General features: G+C 53.0%; 1 protein-coding gene across 1 annotated transcript; it reads right to left on the reverse strand.

Annotated features, from left to right (window-relative positions):
* Positions 1-15805: 15805 nt before the first annotated feature.
* HSPE1 (heat shock protein family E (Hsp10) member 1) lies at positions 15806-26571 on the reverse strand. The gene is made up of 4 exons (XM_029069166.2): positions 26458-26571; positions 21585-21749; positions 16343-16432; positions 15806-16034 (listed from the first exon to the last, which is right to left on the reverse strand). Exons 1-4 carry the CDS (start codon positions 26458-26460, stop codon positions 15984-15986), a joined length of 309 nt encoding a protein of 102 aa, XP_028924999.1. The 5' UTR covers positions 26461-26571; the 3' UTR covers positions 15806-15983.
* Positions 26572-26634: the final 63 nt, after the last annotated feature.

The following is a 26634-nucleotide window of genomic DNA, read 5'->3' on the forward strand; positions in this document are numbered from 1 at the left end:
GAGGTCATGAGTTCGAATCCCAGCTCGGCCACTTGTCAGCTGGGGGGACCGTGGGCCCGTCGCTTCACTTCTCTGGGCCTCAGTGACCTCATCGGGAAAATGGGGATGAAGACTGGGAGCCCCACGTGGCCTGATTCCCCTCCGTCTCCCCCAGTGCTTAGAACAGTGCTCGGCACCTAGGAAGCGCTTAACAAATACCACAATTATTATTAAACAAAGATCGTCTAGCATCAACAGCCCCGCCCTCGAGGAGGGGGAGGAGAGGAACTAGTGGGGAACGGCCCCGTCTCCACCCGGGGGGAGGAGAGGAAAGAGGGGGGAACGGCCCCCTCTGCTAGGCCGTGGGCCCGTTGTTGGGCAGGGATTGGGGGCTCTGGCGCAAATGTACGTTCCGAGCGCTTAGTACAGTGCTCTGCACCTAGTAAACGCTCAATAAATACCACTGGATGAACGAATGGTGGAGGGAACAGCCGGGGGGAGGAGAGGGAAGAAGGGGGAACAGCCTCGCCCCCAGGAAAGGCGGGAGGAAGGGGGGGAGGAGGGAGGGAAGGAGGAACAGCCCCGCCCCCCCCACCCGGGGGAGGAGAGGCAGGAGGGGAGAACAGCTGCCCCCGGGGGGGGAAGAAAGGGAGGAGGGGGAGCAGCCCCGCCCCCCCGGGGGGAGGAGTGGGAGAGGGGGGAAACAGCCCCTTTTTTTCCCCCGCAGGGGGAGGAGGGGAAGGTGAGGGGAACAGTCCCGCCCCCCCCCCCCCCCGGGGAAGGAGGGGGGAACAGCCTTGCTCCCTTTCGGGGGGTGGAGAGGGAGGAGGGAGGAACAGCCCCGCCCTCCCAGGGGGAGGAGTGGAAGGAGGCGGGAACAGCCCCGCCCTCCCAGGGGGAGGAGAGGCAGGAAGGGGGAGCAGCCCAGCCACCCCCGGAGGGAGGAGTGGAAGGAGGGGGGAACAGCCCCATCCCTTGGGGGGGAGGAGAGGGGGACAGCCCCGCCCCGTCGGGGGGAGGAGAGGCAGGAAGGGGGAACAGCCCAGCCTCCCCGGAGGGAGGAGTGGAAGGAGAGGAGAACAGCTCCACCCCTTCCCCGGGGGGAGGAGAGGCAGGAAGGGGGAACAGCCCAGCCTCTCCGGGGGGAGGAGGGGAAGGAGGGGGGAACAGCCTCGCCCCCAGGAAAGGCAAAGAGGGGGAGGGGCCTAGATCGCAGAGCAGCCCTTGGGGGGTCCGAGGGCTTGGGTTCTAATCCCCGCCCCGCCACCCGCATTCATTCATTCATTCATTCAGGTGCATTTATTGAGCGTTTAGTGGGTGCAGAGCACTGGACTGAGCGCTTGGGAAGGACCCATCAGCAGCCCTAAGGGAGACCAGCCATCCCTGACCCGCAAAAGGAGACGGGCAGCAAAAGGAGCAGAGAGCCATCAAGTAGCATCGATAGAAATCAATAGAACCCTAGATCTAATAATAATAATAATGTTGGTATTTGTTAAGCGCTTCCTATGTGCCGAGCACTGTTCTAAGCGCTGGGGTAGACATAGGGGAATCGGGTCGTCCCACGTGGGGCTCACAGTCTTCATCCCCATTTTACAGATGAGGGAACTGAGGCACGGAGAAGTGAAGTGACTCGCCCACAGTCCCACAGCCGACAAGTGGCAGAGCTGGGATTCGAACTCATGAGCCCTGACTCCGAAGCCCGTGCTCTTTCCACTGAGCCACGCTGCTTCTCACACATGATCTAGGCACATCATGAGTAACAGCAATAGAGTGATCGATAATATCTGCAAATAGGCACAGGGCTGGGGGTGGGGAGGGGACACGTGTCAGCTGTGTGACCTTGGACAAGTCACTTCACTTCTCTGGGCCTCTGTCACCTCAGCTGTAATCATTTGTTCATTCATTCAGTCGTATTTATTGAGCGCTTACTATGTGCAGAGCACTGGACTAAGCGCTTGGAATGAACAAGTCGGCAACAGAGACAGTCCCTGCCATTTGATGGGCGCACAGTTTGACGGGCTTAAGCGCTTACTGTGTGCCGGGCACTGTGCTATAATGATGTTGGAGTTTGTTAAGCGCTTACTATGTGCCGAGCAGTGTTCTAAGCGCTGGGGGAGACACAGGGTCATCGGGTTGGCCCACGTGAGGCTCCCAGTCTTCATCCCCATTTTACAGATGAGGCAACTGAGGCCCAGAGAAGTGAAGTGACTCGCCCACAGTCACCCGGCTGACGAGTGGCAGAGCTGGGATTCGAACCCATGACCCCTGACTCCAAAGCCCGGGCTCTTTCCACTGAGCCACGCTGGGGTGGAGACAAGTGGGGTTGGATTAGTTCATGTTGGTATTTGTTAAGCGCTTACTATGTGCAGAGCACCGTTCTAAGCGCTGGGGGAGATCCAGGGTCATCAGGTCGGCCCACGTGAGGCTCGCGGTCTTCATCCCCATTTTGCAGATGAGGGAACTGAGGCCCAAGAAGTGAAGTGACTTGCCCACAGTCACACAGCTGACAAGTGGCAGAGGCTGGATTCGAACCCATGACCTCTGACTTCCAAGCCCGGGCTCTTTCCACTGAGTCACGCTGCTAGCCGTCTCCATCCCCATTTTAATAATAATAATAATGTTGGTATTTGTTAAGCGCTTACTATGTGCCGAGCACCGTTCTAAGCGCTGGGGTAGACACAGGGGAATGAGGTTGTCCCACGTGGGGCTCACGGTCTTCATCCCCATTTTACAGATGAGGGAATTGAGGCCCAGAGAAGTGAAGTGACTTGCCCACGGTCACACAGCTGACAGGTGGCCGAGCCGGGATTCGAACCCATGACCTCTGACTCCAAAGCCCGGGCTCTTTCCACCGAGAGCCACGCTGCTTCCTCATACAGATGAGGGAACCGAGGCCCAAAGAAGTGAAGTGATTCTCCCAAGGTCACGCAGCAGACAAGCGGCGGAGCCGGGATTAGAACCCACAACCTTCTGAACTCCAAGGCCGGGGCTCTAGCCACTAGGCCATACTGCTTCCCTCTCTGACCGTGACCTCGTCGTGGGCAGGGATCGTCTTTATTTACTGCCGCATTGTCCTTTCCTAAGCGCTTAGCACAGTGCTCTGCACCCAGCGAGGGCTCAATAAATGCAATTAAATACGAATCTGTAAAATAGGGATTAAGACTGTGAGCCCCATGTGGGACGGGGACTGCGTCCAGCCTGATGACCTTGTATCTGCGGGGCTCAGTGGCAAGAGAAGCAGCGTGGCTTAGTGGAAAGAGCCTGGGCTTGGGAGTCAGGGGTCATGAGTTCGAGTCCCAGCGCTGCCACTTGTCAGCTGGGTGACTGTGGGCGAGTCACTTCACTTCTCTGGGCCTCAGTGACCTCATCTGGAAAATGGGGATGAAGACTGTGAGCCTCCCGTGGGACGACCTGATGACCCTGGATCTCCCCCAGCGCTTAGAACGGTGCTCGGCACCTAGTAAGCGCTTAACAGATACCAACATTATTATTATTATTCTCTGGGCCTCAGTGACCTCATCTGGAAAATGGGGATGAAGCCTGGGAGCCCCACATGGGTCAACCTGATGACCTTGTATCCCTCCCCCCGGCCCAGCGCTTAGAACGGTGCTCGGCACCTAGTAAGCGCTTAACAGATACCAACATTATTATTATCTACCCCAGTGCTGAGAACGGTGCTTAGCACATAGCAAACACTTCACAAGTACCATTAATCATTATAATTATTATTATCAATTATCATTTAAAAATAAATACACATGACTGATGGATTGAAATACCACTGAATGATTGATTGATTGGCTATTCCGTCTCTATCTCACCGCTTGGTGTATAGTAACCGCAGAGAAGCAGCGCGGCTCAGTGGCAAGAGCCCGGGCTTGGGAGTCCGAGGTCGTGGGTTCTAATCCCGGCTCCTCCGCCTGTCAGCTGTGCGATTTTGGCCCAGTCACTTCACTTCTCTGGGCCTCAGTTCCCTCATCTGGAAAATGGGGATTAAAAACTGTGAGCCCCACGTGGGACAACCGGATCACCTTGCGTCCCCCCCCCAGCGCTTAGAACAGTGCTTGGCACATGGTAAACGCTTAACAGATACCATCACTGTTTAGTGCAGAGAAGCAGCGCGGCTCAGTGGGAAGAGCCCGGGCCTGGGAGTCAGAGGACGTGGGTTCTAATCCCGGATCCGCCACTTATCTGCTGGGTGGTGGGCAAGTCACTTCGCTTCTCTGGGCCTCAGTCCCCTCTTCTGTAAAATGGGGATGAAGCCTGGGAGCCCCACGGGGGACCCCCCGATCATCTTGTACCCCACCCCAGCGCTTGGAACAGTGCTTGGCACACGGTAGCGCTTGACAAATTCCGTTATTTTGAAGCGCGTCACAAATACCGCTATTAACATTATCATTTAAAGGAGCGCAGAGTCTCCACATGGGAGAGGAGGAGGATGGGGAAGAGGAGAACAAACAACTCAGAAATATCACCCCTCCCGCCGCTTCAAAGTCAAGGACCTTGAGAGCCAAATAAATGAGACTCCAAGTTTGAGATGGATGTGGGGGTTTGCTTATTTTCCTGGATACGTAAGGTTGAGCAAACCCCCACATCTGCTTTTTCCGCGGGGTTAAAAAATCAAGGTCTCCCCCCTCGACCTCACGGGAGATGAGCAGAGAGAGAAGCGCAGATGAAAGACAGTCAGACATCTAATATCTAACAGAGAAGCAGCGTGGCTCAGTGGAAAGAGGGCGGGCTTGGGAGTCAGAGGTCGTGGGTTCTAATCCCGGCTCTGCCCCTTGTCAGCTGTGTGACTGTGGGCGAGTCACTTCCCTTCTCTGGGCCTCAGTTCCCTCATCTGTAAAATGGGGATTAACTGTGAGCCTCACGTGGGACAACCTGATTCCCCTGTGTCTACCCCGGCGCTTAGAACGGTGCTCTGCACATAGTAAGCGCTTAACAAATACCAACATTATTATCTAAAGCGGCGAAACCCAAGCCAGCGCCCGGCGAGGGCCAAGAGATGATTTGGTGATCGCCGGGGCCCCGATAATTTGGGGATGGCCGGGGCCCCGATAATTTGGGGATCACTGGGACCCCGATAATTTGGCGATAATCCCGTCGGAGGGTGAAGTCCTGTCGATATCGGACGGCTCCCGCGGGCCTGCGTCTCTCCACATAAGTGGACGCAAATATGAGGGCTTGGGAATGGAATGTGTTTGGCGGGAAGGCGGGAGAGCGAGAGGATCCGGCTAGGCCGGTCTGGGAATTCCTCAATCCCGGATCCTGAACGGGGGGAGGGATAATGGGGGGCTGGGATGATCCCCCACTTCTCCCCTCCCCCTAGTTTTGTTAAATGTTTACTATGTTTCAGACACTGTACTAAGCACTGGGGTGGATAGAAGCAGATGGGGTTGGACACGGTCCCTGTCCCCCGTGGGGCTCACAGTCTCCAGCCCCGTTTTACAGATGAGGTCACCGAGGCCCAGAGAAGTGAAGCGACTTGCCCCAGGTCACACAGCCGACCATCGGCGGAGCCGGGATTGGAGCCCATGACCCCGTGACTCCCAGGCCCGGGCTGTACCCACTACCCACTTGAGAAGCAGCGTGGCTTAGTGGAAAGAGCCCGGGCTTGGGAGTCAGAGGTTATGGGTTCAAATCCCGACTCTGCCGCTTCTCAGCTGTGTGACTTTGGGCAAGTCAGTTCACTTCTCTGGGCCTCAGTCACCTCATCTGTCAAATGGGGATGAAGACTGGGAGCCCCCCATGGGACAACCTGATCACCTTGTATTCATTCAATAGTATTTACTGAGCGCTCACCTTGTGCAGAGCACTGTACTAAGCGCTTGGAATGGACAATTCGGCAACAGATAGAGACCGTCCCCGCCCAGTGACGGGCTCGCAGTCTAATCGGGGGAGACGGACGGACAAAAACAAGACAACGTCATCACGATAAATAGAATCAAGGGGATGGACACCTCATTAACAAAATTAATAGGGTAATAAATAATATATACAAATCCTCCCCAGCATTTAGAAAAGTGCTTTGCACATAGTAAGCGCTTAACAAATGTCATTATTCTTCTTCTTCTTATTCTTATTATTATTGGGCCAGGCCGCTTCCCAATCAGCACATTCCTGCTGCAGAGTCCCCAAGGCCAGGAGGCCCCAGGAGGGACGAGCGGAAAAAAGGCCCGGAGAGGGGTCGGTTGTCCATGAGGCTCCGACTGTGTGATGTCAACGGCGGCCTTGTTCTTCAGCCGTAGCCTCGCCCAGGCAGGCTGACCCCCCCCCCGGCCGGCCGCCCAGCTCCCGCCCCAGCCCCCCGGCTCACCTCCCAGGGAGGGTGGAAGTCACCACCACCGGTAACCCTCCCCCTCCAACCCCCGTTTGCACAACCACCAGACCGCCGGCGACGGCGTAGAAACCCCATAACCCCTAATAATCGTAATAATGTTGGCATTTGTGCCGAGCACTGTTCTAAACGCTGGGGTAGATACAAGGTAAGCAGGTCGTCCCATGGGGGGCTCGCAGTCTTCATCCCCATTTGACAGCTGAGGTCGCTGAGGCACCGAGAAGTGAAGCGACTCGCCCAAAGTCACCCAGGTGGCGGAGCCGGGATTAGAACCCATGACTTCTCAGCCCGGGCTCTTTCTACTGAGCCACGCATTTGTTAAGCGCTTACTATGTGCCCAGCACTGTTCTAAGCGCTGGGGGAGATACGAGGTCATCAGGTGGTCCCCCGTGGGGCTCACAGTCTCCATCCCCATTTCACAGATGAGGTCACTGAGGCCCAGAGAACCCATAGATCGGGGGGAGATGAAACGGCGTGGCCTAGTGGGTAGGGCCTGGGCCCGGGAGGGAGAAGGACCTGGGTTCTAATCCTGGCTCCGCCACTTGTCTGCTGGGTGACTTTGGGCAAGTCACTTCACTTCTCGGGGCTTCAGTTCCCTCATCTGGAAATTGGGGAAGGAGACCGTGAGCCCCACGTGGGATGGGGACTTTGTCCAACCCGATTTGTTTGGACTCACCTCGTCATTTTGTACGGTGCCTGGCACACAGGAAGCGCTTAACAAATACCGGAATTATTATTATTATTATTACTTGTCTGCTGGATGACTTTGGGCAAGTCGCTTCACTTCTCTAGGCCTCAGTTTCCTCATCAGGTAAATGGGGATTAAGACTGTGAGCCCCATGTGGGACAGGGACTGTGTCCAACCCGATTTGCTGGTAACCACCCTGACGCTTAGTACAGCGCCTGACATAATAAGCTCTAAACAGCTCAATGTGTGCAGGGAATGTGTCTGTTTGTGGTTCTATTGTACTCTCCCAAGCGCTTAGTACAGTGCTTTGCACACAGTAAGCTCTCAAATAAATACAATTGAATAAATGAATGAAAGACACCACTGTTGTTATTGTTATTCAAGGATGTTCAGAAAAAGGGGGTTTGGATCTGATTCCTGGCCACTCACTAATAATAATAATAATAATTATAATAATTCTGGCATTTGTTAAGCACTTACTATATGCCAGGCACTGTACTGAGCACTGGGGTAGATACAAGTAAATCAGGTTGGACGCAGTCCTTGTCCCACGTGGGGCTCCCAGGCTCCATCCCCCTTTTACCGATGAGGGAACTGAGGCCCAGAGAAGTGAAGCGACTTGCCCAAGGTCGCACAGCAGATAAGTGGCCGAGCCGGGATTAGAACCCATCACCTTCTGACTCCCAGGCCCGGGCTCTAGCCACGCTGCTTCTCTAGATTTCACTAGATTTCCCTGGGGGATTTTTATAATTATCCCTCCAGACCGTAAGCTCATTTTGGGCATCCATTCTTCCATTCAACCATATTTACTGAGCGCTTACTATGTGCAGAGCCCTGACAGTGCTCTGCACATAGTAAGCGTTTAACAAATACCAACATTATCATTATTATTATTATTACTAAGCACTTGGAATGTACACTCTGGAACAGATAGAGACAAACCCTGCCCAATGATGCGCTCACGGGCTAAACAGGGAATGTATCTGTTATATTGTTGTATTGTACTTTCCCAAGCGCTCAGTACAGTGATCTGAACACAGTAAGGGCTCAATAAATAGGACTGATCGATTGATCATCATCAATGTGGTACTTTAGCGTTTACTTCGAGTCAAGAACTGGACAAAGTACTAGGGGAAAGAGAAGATAATCAGGTTGGATACAGTCCCTGGCCCACATGGGACCCCAAGTCTAAGGAGGGACAGGAGATAGGTATTTAACGTCCATTTTACAGATGAAAAACCGAAAGCCGGCAGATTTGAAGTGACTTGGCCAGGGTTAAAACAGCAGGAAGATGGTGGAGCCAGGATTAATAATAATAATGGTATTTCTTAAGCGCTTACTATGTGCCTAGCACTCTTCTAAGCTCTGGGGTAGGTACTGTGAGCCCCATGTGGGACACCCTAATTACCTTGTATCTATCCAGTGCTTAGAACAGTGTTTGGCACATAGTAAGCGCTTAACAAATACCAAAATTATTATTATTAGATGCAAGGTCATCAGGTTGTCCCACATGGGGCTCACAGTCTCAATCCCCATTTTACAGATGAGGGAACTTCTCGATAAATATCCCTGATCGATCGATTACTCTCCCTAACAGTACAGTGCTCTTTACACGAGAAGCCCTCAATAAATAGTATCGATATTTCTTGCTCCAGACCTTGCTCCTGCCCTTCTGTTGAGCAGCCTTAGCGTGGTTTAGCAGAGAGAGCCGGGGCCTGGGAGTCAGAAGGATGTGGGTTCTAATCCCGGCTCCCCGCCCCGCCCCCCCGTCCTCTGGGTGACCTTGGACAAGTCATTTCACTTCTCTGGGCCTCAGTTCCCTCATCCGGAAAATGGAGATTAAGACCCTGAGCCCCACAGGGACAACCGATGATCTTGTATCTGCCCCAGTTCTTCAAACAGTGCTTGGTACAGAGTAAGCACTTAACAAATACCATCGTTATCATCATTATAACCTCCCTCCCACCTCCATTTCCACCAACTCCTCTCCTCCTGCAGAGGGACCGAGGAATAATAACAAAGTACGCAAAGCACAGCTGGAAAATTTGCTTCTGTCAAACAGAACGACAGTTGTAGCCTTGAGGGATAGAGATCCAAAAGATTACTTTTTTCCAGACTTCAGCTCCCGGCGGAAGCAAAACAGGATAAGGAGCTTCTTCAAGGCTCCCGTCGGCCCTCTCCTTTCTTACCTTTTCCTTTCTTACCGCTTGGATTTACTCCCTTTAATTCACCCCCCTCCTCAGTCCCACGGCGCTTACGTCCATATCCGTCGTTTATTTCTATTCATATCGTTCTCCCCCTCTAGAGCTTCATAATGAGGGAAATTTGTTAAGCGCTTACTATGTGCCAAGCACTGTTCTAAGCTCAGGGGTAGATACGAGGTCATCAGGTTGTCCCACCTGGGGCTCACGGTCTCAATCCTCATTTTACAGATGAAGGAATGGAAGTATAGAGAATAATAATAATAATGACGGTGTTTGTTAAGCGCTTACTATGTGCCAGGCACTTGTACTAAGCCCTGGAGTGGTTAGAAGCAAATCAGGTAGGACTCAGTCCCTGTCCACCGTGGGGCTCAGTCTCAATCCCCATTTTACAGATGAGGGAACTGAGGCCCAGGGAAGTGAAGTCACTTGCCCAAGGCCACACAGCGGACCAGTACTCATCTTCTCAATGTGCCTCGATCTCGCCACCGACCCCTGGCCCACGTCCCGCCTCTGGCCCGGGACGCCCTCCCTCCTCAAATCCCACAGACGTTGACTCTCCCCCGCTTTCAAAGCCTTACTGAGGGCCCACCTCCCCCCAGAGGCCTTCCCTGACTGCACCCTCCTCTCCTCTTCTCCCGCTCCCTTCCGCATCGCCCCGGCTCGCTCCCTTTCTTCATCTCCCCTCCCAGTCCCACACCGCTTATGTCCACATCTTTCTGTAATTTATTTATATTAATGTCTGTCTCCCCCCAGCCTGTGAGCTCACTGTGAGCAGGGAATGTGTCTGTTTACTGTTATGTTGTCCTCTCCCAAGCGCTTAGTCCAGTGTTCCGCACGCAATCAACGCTCAATAAATACGATCGAACGAATGAATTGGGAGAGCCTAATACAACAGAATTAGCAGACCTGCTCCCTGCCCCTCATGAGCTTACGGTCTAGCGGGGGAGACCGACATTAATGAGTTGAATGAGTCATTTCTAAAGTCTAATTTAAAGATATTCATTCAGGCATATTCATTGAATGCTTACCATGTGCAGAGCCCTGGACTAAGCCCTTGAATGAGTCACTTATAAAGTCTAATTTAAAGATATTCAATCGTACTTATTGAGCGCTTACAATGTGCAGAGCCCTGGACTAAGCGCTTGAATGAGTCACTTATACAGTCTAAAGATATTCATTCAATCGTATTTATTGAGCGCTTACAATGTGCAGAGCCCTGGACTAAGCGCTTGAATGAGAGCACTTATAAAGATATTCATTCAATCGTATTTATTGAGCGCTTACGATTTGCAGACCCCTGGGCTAAGCGTTTGTAATGTACAATTGGACCACAGATGGAGACAATCCCTGCCCATGTACGTAAGTGCTGTGGGGTAATAATAATAATAATAATAATAATAATGTTGGTATTTGTTAAGCGCTTACTATGTGCCGAGCACCGTTCTAAGCGCTGGGGTAGACATAGGGGAATCAGGTTGTCCCACGTGGGGCTCACAGTCTTAATCCCCATTTTACAGATGAGGGAACTGAGGCCCGGAGAAGGGAAGTGACTTGCCCACGGTCACCCAGCCGACAAGTGGCAGAGCTGGGATTCGAACTCATGAGCCCTGACTCCAAAGCCCGTGCTCTTTCCACTGAGCCACGCTCCTTCTCCAAGGAGAAGGGGGGATTCCAAGCGCTTAGTCCAGTGCTCTGCCCAATAAATACAATTGAATGAACGAATGAATGAGTGGGGCAACTATCAAATGTCCGGAGGTCCCACAAGGAGCTCTCACGGCCTAGAATTGAAGCCGATTTGGGCAATTACAATCTCCGTGCTTATAGACGAGCCAGGTCCTTGCGCTTTAGCCAGCTCCGTCCGTTTCAGATGTAACGATGGGAAGAGAGCCATCTTTTTCGTAGGGGGATAAAAAAACAACTCTCATTTCCCCGGCCTAGCCCAAGGGGTCGGTACCGTTGCAGCCAACCTTCTCCGCTGATTTAATCTGTTCTTGAGAAAGTCAGGGTTGAGAGACGGAGGCGCCCACTGAATCATTTTCAGGGGATAAAGCCGGTTGGGTAATGTCTTCTTCTGCAACCTCTCCCAGCTGGCAGAGAGGACAGAGGGAAAATGCAAAGCCCCTAAGCCCACCTCAATTTAGCAACAAGACAGCGTGAACTTTCCCCTCTTTCCTAAGGAGAATTAGCACAAGTCGGTGCTAAACACTCTTTATATATATATACATATATATATATATATATATACACACACACATAATAATAATAATGTTGGTAATTGTTAAGCGCTTACTATGTGCCGAGCACTGTTCTAAGCGCTGGGGTAGACATAGGGGAATCAGGTTGTCCCACGTGGGGCTCACAGTCTTCATCCCCATTTTACAGATGAGGTCACTGAGGCACCGAGAAGTTAAGTGACTTGCCCAAAGTCACACAGCTGACAAGTGGCAGAGCCGGGGTTCGAACCCATGGCCTCTGACTCCAAAGCCCGTGCTCTTTCCAGTGAGCCACGCTGCTTCCCTAACACATATATATAGTGTTGAGCACTTAGTATGTGCCAGCCGCTGTACTAAGACAAGATAATCAGGTTGGAAACAACCCGTGATCCACATGGGGCTCCCAAGTCTTCATCCTCATTTTACAGATAATAATAATGTTGGTATTTGTTAAGCGCTTACTATGTGCAGAGCACTGTTCTAAACGCTGGGGGAGATACGGGGTCATCAGGTTGTCCCTCGTGAGGCTCCCAGTCTTCACCCCCATTTTCCAGATGAGGGAACTGAGGCACAGAGAAGTGAAGTGACTTGCCCACAGTTCCCCAGATGACAAGTGGCAGAGCAGGGATTCGAACCCATGACCTCGGACTCCCAAGCCCGGGCTCTTGCCACTGAGCCACGGAACTGAGGCCCAGAGAAGTTAATTCGGAATGCAAAACACTGACTTTTTCTTTTACAGTATTTAAGCGCTTACTACGTGCTGGGCACTGTACTAAGACAAGATAATCAGGACACAACCCATGGCCCACATGGGGTTCCCAGTCTTAATCCCCATTTTACAGATGAGGGAACTGAGGCCCAGAGAAGTTAATTTGGAATGCAAAACAGTTTGACTTTTTCTTTTCCAGTATTTAAGCGCTTACTATGTGCCGGTCACTGTACTAAGACAAGATAATCAGGTTGGACACAACCCGTGACCCACATGGGGCTCCCAGTCTTAATCTCCATTTTACAGATGAGGGAACTGAAGCCCAGAGAAGTAAGTTTGGAATACAAAGCACTCTGACTTTTTCTTTTACAGTATTGAAGCGCTTACTACGACGATGATGGTATTTGTTAAGCACTTACTCTTTGCCAGGCACTGGGGAAGATACAAGATAATCATGTTGGACACAATCCGTGTTCCACGTTGGGCTCACCGTCTTAATCCCCATTTTACAGCTGAGGGAACTGAGGCACAGAATCGACTTGCCCAAGGCTACAGAGCAGGCAAGTGGAGGAGCCGGGATTAGAACCCAGGTCCTCAGACTCCCAAGCCCGGGCTTTTTCCACTAGGCCACGCAAGAACGCAGGTCTGGGAGTTAAGGGACCTGAGTTCTAGTCCCTGCCCGGCCACTTGCCTGCTGTGTGACCCCAGGCAATCATTCATTCATTCAATTGTATTTATTGAGCGCTTACTGCGTGCAGAGCACTGTACTAAGCGCTTGGGGAAGGACAATATAACAATGTAACAGACACATTCCCTGCTCCCAACGAGCTGACAGTCTAGAGGAGGAGACAGACACGAATAGAGATAAATAAATGAGGGATGTGGACCGGAGCGGTGCGGGGCCGGGAGGGGGGATGAAGAAAGGGAGCGTGTCGGGGCGACGCGGAAGGGAGCGGGAGGAGAGGAGGGCGCAGTCAGGGAAGGCTTCCTGGAGGAGGTGGGCCTGCGATAAGGCTCTGAAGGTGGGGAGAGTCATCGCCTGTGGGATTTGAGGAGGGAGGGCGTCCCGGGACAGAGGCGGGACGCGGGTGCGGGGCCGACAGCGAGATCGAGGAAGAGTGAGATTAGCAGTCTCTGCTGTGTGACCTTGGTAAGTCACTTCTCTGGGCCCGTTCCCTCCTCTGGAAAATGGGGATGGAAACCGTGAGCCCCACGGGCGACAGGGACTGGGCCCAACCTGATTAACTTGTATCCACCCCAGCGCTTAGTACAGTAATAATAATAACGTTGGTATTGACGCGCTTACTATGTGCAGAGCACTGTTCTAAGCGCTGGGGGAAGACACAGGGGAATCGGGTTGTCCCACGTGGGGCTCCCAGTCTTCATCCCCATTTTGCAGATGAGGTCACTGAGGCACAGAGAAGTTAAGTGACGCCCACAGTCACACAGCTGACTACTTGACCCCAAGTAAGTGCTTAGCGAGTAGCATATTAGAGAAGCAGCGTGGTTCAGGGTTAGAGCCGGGGCCGGGAGTCAGAAGGTTCTGGGTTCTAGTCCTGGCTCCGTCACATTTTTGCTGGGTGACCTTGGGCAGTTCCCTTATCTGTAAAAGGAGGGTTTACACTGTGAGCCCCACTTGGGACATACTGCGTGTCCAATCCGATTTGCTTCTATCTACCCCAGTGCTTAGTACGCTGCCTGGCACATAGTAAGCACCTAACAAAAACCATAATTACTATGACTCCAGTGGAGTGGGGGATACAGGCAGTAGAATATATCATCGTGATTACTTTTCTGGGATTGGGCCTCTTATCTGACCCTTTAGGATTCTCGGTAACCAGGTTTTCGGGGCCTCAGGCTGTTTTTAAGCACCTCTGCCCTAATTCCATCCGACAAGACAAGCCTGCCCTAAGACTCATCCCGTCTGCCAACATCGTACAGACATCCAGATCCAGCACGGCACGGTGACTAGAGCACAGGTCTGGGAGTCCAAAGGTCATGGATTCTAATCCCGACTCCGCCGCTTGTCTGCTGGGTGACCTTGGGCAAGTCGCTTCCCTTCTCTGGGCCTCAGTTCCCTCAATCTGTAAAATGGGGATCGAGAGCGTGAGCCCCATGGGGTACAAGGACCGTATCCAACCCTATTTGCTCGGATCCACCCCGGCGCTTAGTACGCTGAGCTGCACATAGGAAGTGCTTAGCAAATAGCTTAACAACCAAGGAGTGGAGGCCCTTCAATAAGCCTCGGGAGTTTAGTCTACTGTGGGCAGAACACTATACTAAGTGCTTAGGACAGTATGGGAGCTAGTAGATAGGATCCGTGCCCTCCAGACTGTGGGCAGTAAATGTGGTCTACCGACGTACGCGCTCACAGAATGCGCTCAGTAAATAGGAATGATTTAATCGGGAAAATTTCACCTCAGCCTCCCCATCCACTATAAAACATCTCTGGGATTGTCTTGTCACATTGTACTCTCTCAAGCATTTAGTACAGTGCTCTCACACATCATAAATGCTCAAAAAAAACCAATTTAACTGGGAGAATTTCAGCTCAGCCTCCCCACCCGCTCTTAAACATCTCTAATGGTGGTGTTAAGCACTTACTATGTGCCAAGCACTGTTCTAAGCCCTGGGGGAGATAGAAGGCAATCAGGTCGCACCGTCTCCATCCCCATTTTCATGGATTCATTTAATAGTATTTATTGAGCGCTATGTGCAGAGCACTGTACTAAGCACTTGGAATTGGGCAACAGATAGGACGATCCCTGCCCGATGCCGGGCTCACAGTCTAATCGGGGGAGAAAGACAAGAGCAAAACCAAACGAAACAGAAACGAGACAACATTATCGTAATAAATAGAATCAAGGGGATGTACACCTCATTAACAAAATAGATAGGGTAATAAATAATATCTACTAATGAGCCCAGTGCTGAGGGGAGGGGAAGGAGCAGAGGGAAAGAGGGCTTAGCTGAGGGGAGGTGAAGGGGGGAAGGAGGAGGAAGCAGAAGGCGGAGGGGGATAATGGTGGTATTTGGTAAGTGCTTACTATGTGCAAGGCACTGTTCTAAGCGCTGGGGGAATACAAGGTGATCAGGTTGTCCCACGTGGGGCTCACAGTCTTTAATCCCCATTTTCCAGATGAGGTAACAGGCCCAGAAAAGCAAAGTGACTTGCCCAAAGTCAGGCAGCTGACGAGGGGCGGAGGCGAGATTAGAACCCACGACCTCTGAGTCCCAAGCCCGGGCTCTAGCCACTAAACCACGCTGCTTCTCATCGTCTCTAGGGAACGTGACTATTACATTGTACTCTCTCAAGCATTTAGTACAGTTCATTCAATAGTATTTATTGAGCGCTTACTATGTGCAGAGCACTGCACTAAGCGCTTGGGATGACCAAGTCGGCAACAGATACAGTCCCTGCCGTTTGACGGGCTTTGCTCTCACACCATAAACACCATTTGAGTTAACCGGGAGAATTTCACCTCGGCCTGCCCATCCACTATTACACTTCTCTAGGGAATGTGTCATTGTGTACTCGTCTAAGCGCTCAGTACAGTGTTCCGCAGACAGTGAGCGCTCCACAACTAACGACTGACTCCCTGACTGAACAGGGAAGGGGATCCCACGGATGGAGCAGGAGTCGGCAGTGTTCCCGAAAAATCCAGCAAGCACCGAGCCGTTCACCTATACGCATTTTATTTTGAAATGTTCACAGCGTCCGTCCCTACAGACCCTCCAGACATCATTAGTTTATTATAAAACAAAACCTGTAAATTACGTATTTACATGATGAAAGCAAGATTTCAGAACATGAGTGGAATGGGCGACTCGGCAAATTCTGCTAGCAATGATTTCAGTCCAAATATTTTCCCAGAATATCACCGTCTCTAAATAAGAAATAATCCTGCAGAGAGAGAAGAAAACCAAATCATTAAGGCCCGCTGCCAAACTTCAATGCGCTTTCTTTCTTTTACAGTGAGATTACCACGGAATTAACACAGGCAGAGAGGCCGGGATTCTAATCCCGCCGTGTGACCTCGAGCAAGTCACTTGGCTTCTCTGGGCCTCAGTTTCCCCTTTAAAATACCGCTCTTCCTCCCCCCGAATATCCCGTATCTAACCCAGCGCTTAATCCCGTGCTCGTCTCGTAGCGGGCGCGCGCGCCAGGACGCACACCGGAATTATCATTTTTCGTTTTAATAGCCAACCAACCTTGTCCTCCAAGACTACTTTGGTGCCTCCGTATTCCGGAAGGAGAACTTTATCTCCAACTTCCACGCTAACAGGCTGGAGTTCTCCGCTCTATGGAAACAAAAAATAAAATTTTAACATGGGCCAAGCATGTCTCCGAAGCTTCAGAAGATTCCTGGGATAAAAAAACCCAAACCTTGGTAACTTATAAACTCGCTGACATGTTACAAACCCAGGATAAGCCTTTGCTCTCACTTAATCATTTGCAGAAGGGAGAATCCAGAAGACCCAAGTTTCAATTTAAAGCAGAGCCCGACGAACTTTACCCCCTAAGTTAAACATTAATCTGTGGCTGCCGCATCTTAACAATTAAACAATTACTTGGACCTCTTCACTCTGGATTCTGATTTGCGGGAGAAAAATCAAAACTAGAGGCCACTTTGAGTCGACTACCTTCTCTTATACAAATCAGAGCTCCTCAAACACATTTAAAACCCTACAATTTCGGCCTCTTCACTGATTAGACTGTGAGCCCGTCGTCGGGCGGGGAGTGTCTCTATCTGTTGCCGGATTGTCCGTTCCAAGCGCTTAGTACAGTGCTCTGCACCTAGTAAGCGCTCAATAAATCCGACAATGTCCCACGTGGGCTTCATGATCTTAACCCCCCCATTTTACAGCTAAGGTAACCGAGGCAGAGGGAAATGGAGCGACTCGCCCAAGGTCGCACAGCAGACACGTGGAGCGGAGGATTAGAACCCAGGTCCTTCCGACTCCCAGGCCACCAGGCACGCTGCTTCTCTAACTTATCATCATCATTAATAATAATAATAACTGTGGCATTTGTAAAGAGCTCACTACGCGCCAGGCACCGTACTAAGCGCCGGGGTAGGTCCGTCCCTGACCCACGTGGGACTCACAGTCTTAGTTCCCATTTTAGAGAGCAGGGAACTGGGGCACAGAGAAGTGAAGTGACTTGCACAAGGTCACACAGCAGGCAAGCGGTGGAGCTGAGATTAGAACCCAGGTCTTTATTGTCAGAAGCTCAACACCTAAACGTTGATCAACCAGGTCCTCGGGAAAGATGGAGATGAGGATTTATTTCTTTTCATATGGGTAATTAAGAAAAAAGTCACCTCAGGGCACAAGACTAAGCAGTTGGAAGAGATCAAAGGGCTCGCAGTGGGTGTTCCTGACCCACAAAGAGTTTACAGTCTAGTTAAGTCCCGGGAGTCAGAAGGACCTGGGTTCTTATCCTGCTCCACCACTTGTCTGCTGCGGAACCACGGGCAAATCACCTCACTTCTCTGTGCCTCAGTTACCTCATCTGAAAAATGGGGACGGCGACTGAGAGACCTCTGTGGGACTCACACATCCCAAGTCCGAGTCACAACTCGCCAGTCCAATTTGACTTGCTTGGCTCCACTCCAGTGCTTGGTAGAGTGTCTGGCACACAGAAAGCGCTTACTGATAATGTTGGTATTTGTTAAGCGCTTACTATGTACAGAGCACTGTTTTAAGCGCTGGGGGAGACGCAGGGCCATCAGGTTGTCCCACGTGAGACTCACGGTCTTCATCCCCATTTGACAGACGAGGTCACCGAGGCACAGAGAAGTGAGGTGACTTGCCCACGGTCACCCAGCTGACAAGTGGCAGAGGCGGGACTGGAACCCATGACCTCTGACTCCCAAGCCCGGCCTCTCTCCACTGAGCCACGCTGCTTCCAAACATTATTTTCGAGGGGTAAAAAGCCCCCGCTTCAGCAAGCGGAGGGGGTGGGGGCTTTCTTCCCTCCAAGACACTGTGGGTTTTCCGGTGAGTTTGTCCCAACCGCTCACTACGGCGCCCCGCCACTTGTCAGCTGCGTGACCTCGGACACGTCATTTCCCTTCTCTGGGCCTCAGTTCCCTCATCTGCAGAACGGGGATGAAGACCGTCAGCCCCCTGTGGGCCAGGGACGGCGCCCACCGACTCACGCATCCACCCCAGCGCTTAGAACGGTGCCCGGCGCACAGTAGGGGCTTAAGAAATACCACTATCATTAGCATCATCATTATTAATTGATACGACTGCGAGTCGGGCGACGCGGGAAACGGAGACGTGAACATCCGTTCAGGGTCGGCCCCTTTCCACAGGCCGCAACGGGCCACCCCGGGGACAGCCACAAGCCTGGCGTAATGGCTAGAGCCCGGGCCCGGGAGTCAGGAGGTCCCGGGTTCTAATCCCGGCCCCACCGCGTGTCTGCCCTGTGACCTTGGACAAGTCACTTCGGAGGGGGCCTCATTCCCTCATCTGTAAAGTGGGGATGGGGACTGCGAGCTCCGCTCGGGACTGTGTCCACCCGCATTTGCTGGTATCCACCCCAGCGCTTAGTACAGGGCCTGGCACCCAGGAAGTGCTTAATACAACAACTATCTTTATTATTCCCCGGGACGGAACGGTCGTACTAGGAAAATTACTGGGGGGTGGGGGGGGGGTGGGGGGGCTAAAAATGGCTCATGGATATCTAGACCGTCTTCCCCTCTAAACTAGCTGTGGGCAGGGAATGTGTCCTGTTTATAGTCATGTCCTCTCCCAAGTGCTTAGCTCAGTGCTCTGCACCAAGTGCTCAATATTCATTCAATCGTATTAACTGAACGCTCACTGTGCGCAGACCACTGTATTAAGCGCTTGGAAGGTACAATTGGGCAACAGATAGCGACAATCCCTGCTCAACAGGCTCACAATCTACAAGGGGGAGACAGACAACAAAACCAGAATGGGTCAAGCAAAGCAGCGTGGCCTAGTGGCAAGAGCCCGGGCCTGGGAGTCTGAGGACGCGGGTTCTAATCCCGCCACTGCCGCTTGTCTGCCGTGTGACCTTGGGCAAGTCACTTCACTTCCTCTGTGCCTCAGTTACCTCCTCTGTAAAAATGGGGATTAAAAAATGCGAGCCCCAAGGGGGACAATCTGATTCCCTGTCTCTACCCCAGCACTTAGAACACTGCTCTGCACATAGTAAGCCCTTAACAAATACCATAATTATTAAACATTATTAAAAGCAAGGTCATCAGATCGGAAACAGGCCCTGTCCCATCCCCCATTTCACAGAGGAGGGAACCGAGGCCCAGAGAAGTGGCTTGGCCAGGGCCACCCAGCAGACGAGCGGCGGAGACGGGATTAGAATCCACGCCCCCTGACTCTTTCCACTAAGCGCCCTTGCTTAATCAGTAGACAAGAATCACTAGTGGCCTACCGATTATGATTATTTCAAATTACCGTGTAATTACTGAATTGAATAATAATGATTTTTAGTACTTTCTATGGGTCAAGCACTGCTCTAAGCACTGGGGTAAATGCAAGATCATCAGATCAGGCACAGGCTCAGTCTCACCCCCCATTTTACAGAGGAGGGAACCGAGGCCCAGAGAACTGAAGCGACACGCCCGGGGTCACCCAGCGGGCAAGAGACGGAGGCAGAATTGGAACCCGGGTCTTTCAGACTGCCAGGCCCGGGTTCTTGGGAAGGAGCAGGTGAGCCCCGTGTGGATCAGGGACTGTGTCCAACAGGATTAGCTTGTACCTACCCAGTGCTTGACACATAGTAAGCGCCTAACGAATGCCATGCGGGGATTGTCTCTATCTGTTGCCGAATTGTCCGTTCCAAGCGCTTAGTACAGTGCTCTGCACATAGGAAGCGCTCAATAAATACTAATGAAGGATCATCAGCACTTTCACCTGATGATCCTTTGCTGTTAAGGCTGAGTTTCTGATCCAAAGCCAGTGGGAAGCACAGTCTCCCCCGTTCTAGACGGCGAGCCCGCTGTCGGGCAGGGACGGTCTCTATCTGCTGCCCAACTGTACTTTCCAAACGCTTCGTACAGTGCTCTGCACACGGTAAGCGCTCAATAAATACGACTGAATGAAAGAAAAGCAGAGGCCACGGATAAAGCCCAGGCGGGGGTTCTAATCCCCGCTCTACGGCATGTCCGCCGGGAGCCCGGGGGCTGTATTGTACTTCCCACGTGCTTAGTACAGTGGTCCGCGCACAGGAAGCGCTCAATAAATACAACTGAATGAATGAGTCACTTTGCCCTCAACAAATTCATTCAATAGTATTTATTGAGCGCTTTCTATGTGCAGAGCACTGGACTAAGCGCTTGGAATGGACAAGTCGGCAACAGATAGAGAACGTCCCTGCCCTCTGACGGGCTCACGGTCTAATCGGGAAATTAATCAACAAATATCAGAAGGCTCTGGGTTCTAACCTCCACCCGGCCACTGACCTCGGGCCAGTCTCTTCACTTCTCTGAGCCTCAGTTTCCTCCTCTGTAAAATGGGGATTAAGACATTGAGATTTTGATCTCTTTTTACTCCCCGCCCTCCCAGCCCCATAGCCCTTATGGCCTCATCTGTAATTTATTCATTCCTACGAATGTCCCCCGTGTCCCCTTGGGCTCACTGTGGGCAGGGAATGTGTCTCTTCTTACACCGTCCTCTCCCCAGCCCACAGTACAGTGCTCTGCACACCGTCGGCGCTCAATAAATACAACTCACTGACTGTGTTCAACCCGATTAGCTTGGCTCCACCCCTGCGCTTAGTACGCAGAGTGGCTGGCACAAGGAATGCACTTCAGATGAGAAGCGGCGTGGCTCAGTAGCAAGAGCCTGGGCTTGGGAGTCAGAAGTCATGGGTTCGAATCCCAGCTCTGCCGCCTGTCAGCTGTGTGACTCTGGGCAAGTCACTTCGCTTCTCTGTGCCTCAGTTCCCTCATCTGGAAAATGGGGGTGAAGACTGTGAGCCCTACGTGGGACATCCTGATTACCTTGTATCTCCCCCAGCGCTTAGAACAGTGCTTTGCACATAGTAAGCGCTTAACAAATACCAACATTATTAGAGCGAGGGGCGGGGGGGGGGGTCCCGGGTTCTAATCCCCTCTCCTCCACATGCCCGCGGTGTGGCCTCGGGGAAGTCACTTCGCTTCTCTGGGCCCCGGTTCCCTCGTCCGTAAAACGGGGACGAAGACGGCGAGCCTTACGTGCGACAGACACTGGGTCGAACCTAACGGGCACTCGGCCCTTAGGACGGTGTTCGGCACAGAGGGGGCGCTTCCCGGGTAATTAGATAATATTATATGTTATAATACGATGTTATATCTTATAATATGGAATTATCCCGACCGCGAGCTACCACAAAAACCTAAAAACCCGTGCCAAAATCACTTCTGGAGAATTCAGTGTCGGGAGAAGGGCCCCGGCTGGGGCGCCCCGTCCCGAGCCGACCCACCTTTCCTTTGGAGCCGGACCCGACGGCGACCACCGTGGCCTGGAGGACCTTGCCCTGGGATTTTTCTGGGAGCATGATGCCCCCCTTGGTGACCGTCTCGGCCGCGCTCCGCTCCACCAAGATGCGGTCAAAGAGGGGGAGAAACTTCTTGAACGCCTTCCCTGCCTGGGGAGAGCCGAGGGGAGAGTTGTGAGGTCGCCGCAAAAGAGCACACGGTCGCGTCCCGGCTGAGCGCGCGGCGGGAGGAGGCCCCGGCCTCCGGTCCCGGCTCCGCCGCTTGTCCGCTGGGTGACCTGGGGCGAGCCGCTTCACCGCTCTGGGCCTCAGTTCCCTCATCTGGAAAATGGGGATGAAGACCGGGAGCCTGACGGGGGACAACCTCATTCCCCTGTATCTCCCCCAGCGCTCAGAACGGCGCTCGGCACAGAGTAAGCGCTTAACAGATGCCAACATCATTCTCTGTGCCTCAGTCCCCTCGTCTGGAAAACGGGGATGAAGACTGGGAGCCCCACGTGGGACAACCTGATGACCCTGTCATCAGGGCCTGGCACAGGGAAAGCACTTAAAAACCACCAGCATTATTATTATAGGAGCTACAGCCCGGGCCTGGGTTCTAATCCCAGTCTGCCACCCGTCTGGTGGGGGTGACCTCGGGAAGGTCATTTCGCTTATAATAATAATGATGTTGGTATTTGCTAAGCGCTTACTATGTGCCAGGCACTGTCCTAAGCGCTGGGGGAGATACAAGGTCATCAGGTCCCACTCAGTGGGGCTCAGTCTTCATCCCCATTTTCCAGGTGAGGGAACCGAGGCACAGAGAAGTGAAGTGACTTGCCCAAGGAGACAAGTGGCCAAGGCAGGATTAGAACCCACGACCCGCCCGACTCCCAAGTCCAGGCTCTTGCCACTGAGCGACACCGCTTCATTCATTCATTAAATAGTATTTATTGAGCGCTTACTACGTGCAGGGCACCGTAGCAAGCGCTTGGATTTATTCAATAGTATTTATTGAGCGCTACGTGCAGAGCACTATACTAAGCGCTTCACCTCCCTGGGGCTCAGGAGAATGGGGATGAAGACCGTGAGCCCCACGTGGGACAGGGACCGTGTCCAACCTGACGATCTTGTAATAATAATGTTGGTATCTGTTAAGCGCTTACCATGTGCCGAGCACTGTTCTAAGCGCTGGGGGAGATCCAGGGTCATCGGGTTGTCCCACGTGAGGCTCACGGTCTTCATCCCCATTCTCCAGGTGAAGGGACTGAGGCCCAGAGAAGTGAAGTGACTCGCCCACAGTCACCCAGCTGACAAGCGGTAGAGCCGGGGATTCGAACCCATGACTTCCGACTCCCAAGCCCGGCCTCTTTCCTCTGAGCCACGCTGCTTCTTGTACCTATCCCGGCGCTTAGTACAGCGTCTGGCACATAGTAAAAGCTTATCAAATGCCACTAAACCCCGGGGTGGATTCAGGATAATCCAGGCCGTCCCATATGGCGATCGCAGATCGCAAGATAAAGGAAGGAACCATATTGTGTCCCTTAAAGCCAGAGACGAGTAATTAACCAAATGGTAATGTTAGTATTTGTGAAGCGCTTACTATGTGCAGAGCACCGTTCTAAGCGCTGGGGGAGATCCAGGGTCATCGGGTCGGCCCACGTGGGGCTCACAGTCTTCATCCCCATTTTCCAGATGAAGGGACTGAGGCCCAGAGAAGTGAAGTGACTCGCCCACAGTCCCCTAGATTCGAACCCATGACCTCTGACTCCCAAGCCCGGGCTCTTTCCACTGAGCCACGCTGCTTCCCCTACTTACTATACTCCTAGAGCAGAGCACATAGTAAGCGCTTCAGAAATACCACTAAAACTAAACCGGACCACCCATTCACCCCAATCCCACCCCCCAATTTTCCTCTCTTGCTCTAAATTCACTCCAGCGCCTGGCATAGAGTAAGCGCTCATCAAGTAGTCATTAGCGATTATTAATCTCTCCCGTCTTATCGGACAAGTTGCATCTTTCCCCGTATTTTGGAATCGGGAGAATGACCTTGCTTTGTCCCCGAGGTCAAGCCACGTGTGACTCACGGTGGGCAGAGGAGTCTACTGCCTATTGGACTGTCTCTAGCGCTTAGTACAGTGCTCTGCACACAGTAAGCGCTCAAACTAGGCCCAGGCACACGTCTCAGGTCTGGGATTTAGGTTCCCGGGGCAGGATGGACTCCTTAAATCCCCCTCAGTACAGTGCCTGGCCCATAGTAAGCGCTTAACATATGCCCCAATTATTGAAGCAGCGTGGCTCAGCGGTAAGAGGCCGGGCTTGGGAGTCAGAGGTCGTGGGTTCGAATCCCGGCTCCGCCGCTTGCCGGCTGGGTGACTTTGGATAGGTCACTTCACTTCTCTGGGCCTCAGTGACTTCATCTTCACTGCTTCATAAGAGAAGCAGCGTGGCTCAGTGGGAAGAGCCCGGGCTTGGGAGTCAGAGGTCATGGGTTCGAAGCCCGGCTCTGCCACTTGTCAGCTGTGGGACTGTGGGCGAGTCACTTCACTTCTCTGGGCCTCAGTTCCCTCACCTGTAAAATGGGGATGAAGATTGTGAGCCCCACCTGGGACAACCCGATTCCCCTGTACCTCCCCCAGCGCTTAGAACAGTGCTCTGCACATAGTAAGCGCTTAACCAATACCAACATTATTATTATTCACCTGTAAAATGAGGATTAAAACAGTGAGCCCCACGGGGGACAATCCCGTCACCTTGTATCTCCCCCAGCGCTTAGAACGGTGCTTTGCACGTAGTAATCGCTTACCACCATTAATTTTTTTATTTTACTATAATTAGGGTTTGTTCAGCCTCAATTCCCTCTTCTGCGAAAGGGGAAAAATCAATCCCTGTGCTCCCTCCTTCTTGGACTGTGAATCCCATAAGGGGCCTGATGATGATCTTGTACCTACCGCAGCGCTTAGTACAGTACAGCGCTTGGTCCGCAATGCACAGAGTAAGCGCTCAATAAATACTACTGAATGAACGAATGGTGGCTACCGCCCGGGCCTGGGAGTCAGAAGGTCCTGGGTTCTAATCCCGACTCTGCCACTCGTCTCCTGTGTGACCTTGGGCGAGTCCCTTCACTCCTCTGGGCCTCAGTTTCCTCTTCTGTAAAATGGGGTGGGAGACTGGGAGGGGCAGGGACGGGGTCCAACCCCATTTGCTTGTCTCCACCCAGGTGCCCGCTACTTAGTAAGCGCTTAACAAATACCCCAATTATTTACATCGTAAAAGGTTATCACGCGCCACTGAACGCTGGGGCAGATGCAGGAACATCATCTCAAACTAAAGAGGACCCCGAAAAGCGGAGAGAAATAAATATTCCGTCGATGGCGCTTAATAATAAATCGGGTCGGACCCAGTCCCACATGGAGCTCCCAATCTTCATCCCCATTTTCCAGACGCGGTAACTGAGGTGCAGAGAAGGGAGCGCTTCGTCCCCGCAGAGCACTGTGCTAAACGCTTAGAAGAGGACAAGAAGCAATCGATAAGGGCTCAGTGATGGGAGAGCAGCAGCAGCAGCCTGGCGCAATGGGGAGGGCCGGGTTTGGGGGTCGGGTCATGGGTTCTAATCCTGACACCCCCCCCCCCGCCTGCTGTGTGACCTTGGGCGAGTCCCTTCGCTTCTCTGGGCCTCAGTGTCCCCCCTCTGCAAAAGGGGGATGATAATGTTGGGATGTGTTAAGCGCTTCCTCTGTGCCGAGCACCGTTCTAAGCGCTGGGGGAGATACGGGGTCATCAGGGGGTCCCACGTGCGGCTCACAGTCTTCACCCCCATTTTACAGATGAGGGAATTGAGGCCCAGAGAATAATAATAATAATAATGTTGGTCTTTGTTAAGCGCTCACTGTGTGCAGAGCACCGTTCTAAGCGCTGGGGGAGACACGGGGCCATCGGATTGTCCCACGGGCGGGTCACAGTTAATCCCCACGTGGGCGCTCAGCACAGCGCCCGGCGCCTAGTAAGCGCTCAACAAACTCCACCCCGATGACCAAACGGGGGGCCCAGAGAGGTTGAGCGACTTGCCAGGCAGTGTGGCTCAGTGAAAAGAGGCCGGGCTTGGGAGTCAGAGGTCGTGGGTTCTAATCCCGGCTCTGCCACTGATGATGATGATGTTGGTATTTGTTAAGCGCTTACTATGTGCCGAGCACTGTTCTAAGCGCTGGGGGAGACACAAAGGAATCAGGTTGTCCCACGTGGGGCTCACAGTCTTAATCCCCATTTTACAGATGAGGTCACTGAGGCACAGAGAAGTGAAGTGACTCGCCCAGAGTCACACAGTTGACAAGTGGCCGAGCCGGGATTCAAACCACTGGTCAGCTGGGGGACTGTGGGCGAGTCACTTCACCTCTCTGGGCCTCAGTTCCCTCCTCTGGAAAATGGGGATGAAGCCTGTGGGCCCACGTGGGACAACCTGATGACCCTGGACCTCCCCCAGCGCTTAGAACAGTGCTCTGCACGTCGTAAGCGCCTAACCAATGCCCACGTGATGATGATGGCGATTATTCTTGCCCAAGGTGACCCAGCAGGGGAGTGCAAAGGGCCCAGCTCCTCCAGCTCCCTCTTCCAAAATAAAGCCTGGGAAGCCCCACGTGGGACCCCCCGATGCCCCTGCGTCTCCCCCGGCGCTTAGAACGGGGCTCGGCACGTAGTCAGCGCTTAACCAATAGCAACGTTATTGCTCTCTGGGCCTCAGTCGCCGCCTCTGGAAAATGGGGATGAAGCCTGGGTTCCGGGCTCCCCGGTATTTAGGGAGCGCGTCCTGGGGGTGCAGCGGGCGGTGCGGGCTCGGGGCTGCACGTGCGCAAGGGGGGGGGGGGGGGGGGGCGGCACTCACCATGGCTCCCGCGCGCTCAGCCGCTCCTCCTCCGGCCCCGCCGCGCGACACAAAGAGACCCGAGCGGGAAGACGCCCGCGGACGCCCCCTCCCCCCTCCTCCCACCACGTGACCGCCCCGGGCCCCGGCCCCCAGCGCGCAGGCGCGCCGCCCCGCCGGCCCCGCCCCCCGACGCCC

This window comes from Ornithorhynchus anatinus, chromosome 7, assembly GCF_004115215.2.
Source record: "Ornithorhynchus anatinus isolate Pmale09 chromosome 7, mOrnAna1.pri.v4, whole genome shotgun sequence".
Taxonomy (NCBI): Eukaryota; Metazoa; Chordata; class Mammalia; order Monotremata; family Ornithorhynchidae; genus Ornithorhynchus; species Ornithorhynchus anatinus.

Coding starts and splice junctions, on each gene's coding strand:
- HSPE1 (XM_029069166.2), bottom strand. Junction 16,433..21,584: donor GGTCCGGCTCCAAAGGAAAG/GTGGGTCGGCTC, acceptor TTGTTTCCATAG/AGCGGAGAACTCCAGCCTGT. Junction 16,035..16,342: donor AAGTAGTCTTGGAGGACAAG/GTTGGTTGGCTA, acceptor CTCTCTCTGCAG/GATTATTTCTTATTTAGAGA.